The sequence below is a fragment of the Protopterus annectens genome, chromosome 17.part0, assembly GCF_019279795.1.
Source record: "Protopterus annectens isolate FY-2018-M chromosome 17.part0, PAN1.0, whole genome shotgun sequence".
NCBI lineage: Eukaryota > Metazoa > Chordata > Ceratodontiformes > Protopteridae > Protopterus > Protopterus annectens.
In genome coordinates this window covers 784,979,833-784,983,380 of record NC_056751.1, presented here as the reverse complement: position 1 = coordinate 784,983,380, position 3,548 = coordinate 784,979,833, and the positions used below count along the sequence as shown (strand labels likewise).

At 36.5% G+C, this 3,548-nt stretch overlaps 1 protein-coding gene across 1 annotated transcript; it reads left to right on the top strand.

Moving 5' to 3' along the window:
• The first annotated feature begins 1,078 nt into the window (after positions 1–1,078).
• On the top strand, positions 1,079–2,742 carry LOC122791310 (galactoside alpha-(1,2)-fucosyltransferase 2-like). The gene has a single exon (XM_044059013.1). It carries the CDS (start codon positions 1,125–1,127, stop codon positions 2,184–2,186), a length of 1,062 nt encoding a protein of 353 aa, XP_043914948.1. The 5' UTR covers positions 1,079–1,124; the 3' UTR covers positions 2,187–2,742.
• Positions 2,743–3,548: the final 806 nt, after the last annotated feature.

The following is a 3,548-nucleotide window of genomic DNA, read 5'->3' as shown; positions in this document are numbered from 1 at the left end:
CACACCATTGGGCCATTTTTAAAAATGTGGCATGCCATTTGGCACTGCGCAAACCAGCTAAGCTGAGCAGTGCTTAAACTGCCAATGCTCAACAATGTTTAGCAGTGCACAAACTTGCTTAGCTGAGCTGAGCATTGCTTACACTGCCAGTGGTTAGCAGTGTGCAAACCAGCTAAGCACAGCCAAGTTCATAGGTTAGGTTAGTAGGTCTTAAAAAGTGATTGTTTTAGCAGTGCTTATCATGGCTTACCAAGACTTAGCAGAGCTTAGCTGAGTGTAGCAGATCATGATTTAAAAATAATTGGCATAATTTATCTTGTGAAAATAATTGCTTAATTTCACTTCCATGTATTCAGACCCTGCACCTACTGCACAGGAGGCCATAATTCTATCCACTTGGCTAAGTTGATATATAGACTGTTGCTATAATTTTACATATATCTCTCAGCTATGTTTGAGCACTGCTAAGCACCTCACTGCGGCATGCAAACTTGCTCTGCTGCAATTAAACTTGACCTTGGAATCATAAAGTAAATGCATCTATTTTTAGATGTCTGGCCACACAGCACCACACAAACTTAAAAAAAATAAGATTGAATTTATTGCTATCAGGCATTTGGAAAATGCAGGGGGAGTGTTACTTATCTATGGAGACAGTTAGTGACACACTCCCTACACTGATTCAATAGTGCCTCCCCTGGTTCTCCCTAAGTAATGTGCCTTCATTAATATGCATAACTCACTACCAAGAGGGATCTGCATTCAAGGACATAGTAACATCCATGTAGGCTTTACACTATTCCTACACAGATGTTATTAAATCTGGGGGATAATCAAAGTAAGAGGGAAAAACATTGACTGCAGAGTTTATACATGCTTATGAGAGAGTGATTGCATTATTTATTTATTTATTTGATGGTTTGTTTGGGTTACCATATCTTACATTCTGTTAACTACAGTTTGACCTATTTACTTCAGTATATTGTTAAACTGTAATGGAAAATGCATTATGGTTAATTGGAAAACTTGCACTGTTAACATACAATAAATTATTTTATTCTGCTGTTTTTGTAGGATATAGAGGAACAGAGGAATGCCCCTTCTGTAAAGCTAGACAATGAACAATGAAAGCAGGACATTATTGCATAAAATGGAAGCTTGCTACATCCTTATTTATCTTTGCTGTTACTGTATTGTCTATGCTTTTCAATCTTTCAGTCAGAACTTACCTTATTCATGAAAGGAGCTACAAAACTGTATATACAGACTACAGAACCACTTTGAATTCAGATGACCTAAAAACCTTGTCAGTAATAGAAGATATTAGAAAGGATGAAGGTATGTGGATTGTAAACTCACAGGGGCGATTGGGTAACCAAATGGGGGAATATGCAACTTTATTTGCTCTAGCAAAATTAAACAGACGTCGAGCTTATATACTACCAGAAATGTATAACTATTTGGCTCCTGTTTTCAGGATAACATTGCCAACACTTAAAAGGGAAGAAGCCAACAGGATTTCCTGGACTAACTACTGGCTTCATGATTGGATGGCTCCAGAATATGCTAATATAAATGGTAAATATGTTCAATTAACTGGGTACCCCTGCTCATGGACTTTTTTTCACCATATCAGAGATGAGATCAGACAGGAGTTCCGTATGCATGATCACCTAAATGAAGAAGCTGAAAGATATCTTCAGAAAATTAAAGGGGATCGTAAAAATACTACTTTTATTGCTGTCCATGTTCGGAGAGGAGACTATGTCCGAGTTATGCCCAAAACCTGGAAAGGAGTGATAGCTGACAAGGCATACTTTGAGAAGGCTATGGCTTACTTTCGAAATAAATACCAGGAGCCTGTTTTTGTTGTGTCTAGCAATGGGATTGACTGGTGTAAAGAAAACATTAATGCTTCCATGGGTGATGTATACTTTTCGGGTGATGGAAGTGAAGGTTCTCCTGGGCATGACTTTGCTATTCTTGTCCATTGCAATCATACCATTTTAACTGTTGGGACTTTTGGTTTCTGGGTTGCTTACTTGGTTGGTGGGGAAGCTATCTACCTCAGTAATTTTACCCTTCCTGAGTCTGAGTTTCGCAAACTCTATAAGGAAGAAGCTGCCAATCTTCCTGAATGGATGGGTATTAAAGCTGACCTATCACCTCTTCTTAACCATCACTGACCATGAACTGCAGGTAAAACAATTTACACTTTGTTGTAATGCAAAAAAATGTGTATATACAAACAACATACCTCTCAATCTCTTAGTGCAAGAATTCTAGACAAAGCTAAAAATAAAGTGAGAGACAAATTTTAAATATTGCTTGTATAAACTTTGAAAGTTGATAGAATAACATGTTTTGCTTTAGTATACATTTCCTGAAGGAAACACAGTCTGAAACCCATACATATGCCATTATTTAGTGTTTTCAATCCTGAATAATTTTGTTAGAGATTATGAATATAAGGCTGAACTTAATTCTGTTGTAAATATGCTAAAAGACAAAGCATATAATAAAAAATTTGCTTGAGTATATGTATAGAGTTTAGCAATGTAAAATGGACATTCATATTATATGTATCTTCACAGCATCAGAAAAAAGCCTAACAAAGCAATACTGGAAAGCAAGTATCACATGCTTTTCTTATGTTTACAGAACAGATATCTAAACTCAGCAATATGTGATGTTTTTTCAATAGGAACAGAACAGATGTTTCCTTTCATACTTCTGTTATTCTGATTGCATGCATTTGTGCATTTTCACATCAGCAGAACTGCTGACAGGGCAATAGAAAATTCTAAAAACAGACATTATGTGACTTCCCACAGAAGGCCAAAAAAGATACCACGAGGAAAAAACAAAATCTATGTGCATGACTAGCACTCTATATAACAACTGTAGCAATTCAGAGAGAGAGAGAGGGACAGAGAGAGGCATTTTGTAGTCATCATTCATATCTGTAATAAAGGAAAACTTTGTAAATATATGCTACAATCTGACAGAGTACGTGTTGTTTATTATAAAATAAGTTATCTGTAACTCTGCTTATAGCTGCAAAAATATATTTCTTTATCAGTGTGCAATTTGAAAGGCTTAGTGCTTTAAACAGACTACAGATGGAGTCATGCAAAGCTCTGTTTCTCTGATTCAGCAGTAAACAGCCAGCAAGACTTTGTGTCTTAAGAAGACTTCAAATCCATCACAGTAGGCAGCACAGCATAAAAGCAGTGCATACATAAAATACATTTTTCAATGGTGACTCTAATGTTCCTAGCCTGTATCCAAAAACAGGGTGAGTGAGTGGGTAATGCCTTGTATAAGGTCACTCCTGTAAAACTATAGTAACTAATGTTTATGTGAAGTACTTCAGATTTCTACAGTTCTCTACAGTTTATTAGACATCTAAATCCAGAGTGAAACTGCAGTGCAGGAAGGTGAGCAGTGCCATAAATTCTCCAAAAAAAGGTACAATACAAAGTTGTAAGACTGAAACTGCCAGTTTTGCTGTACCAACTTCACAAGTGACTACAGAGACTTTTCAA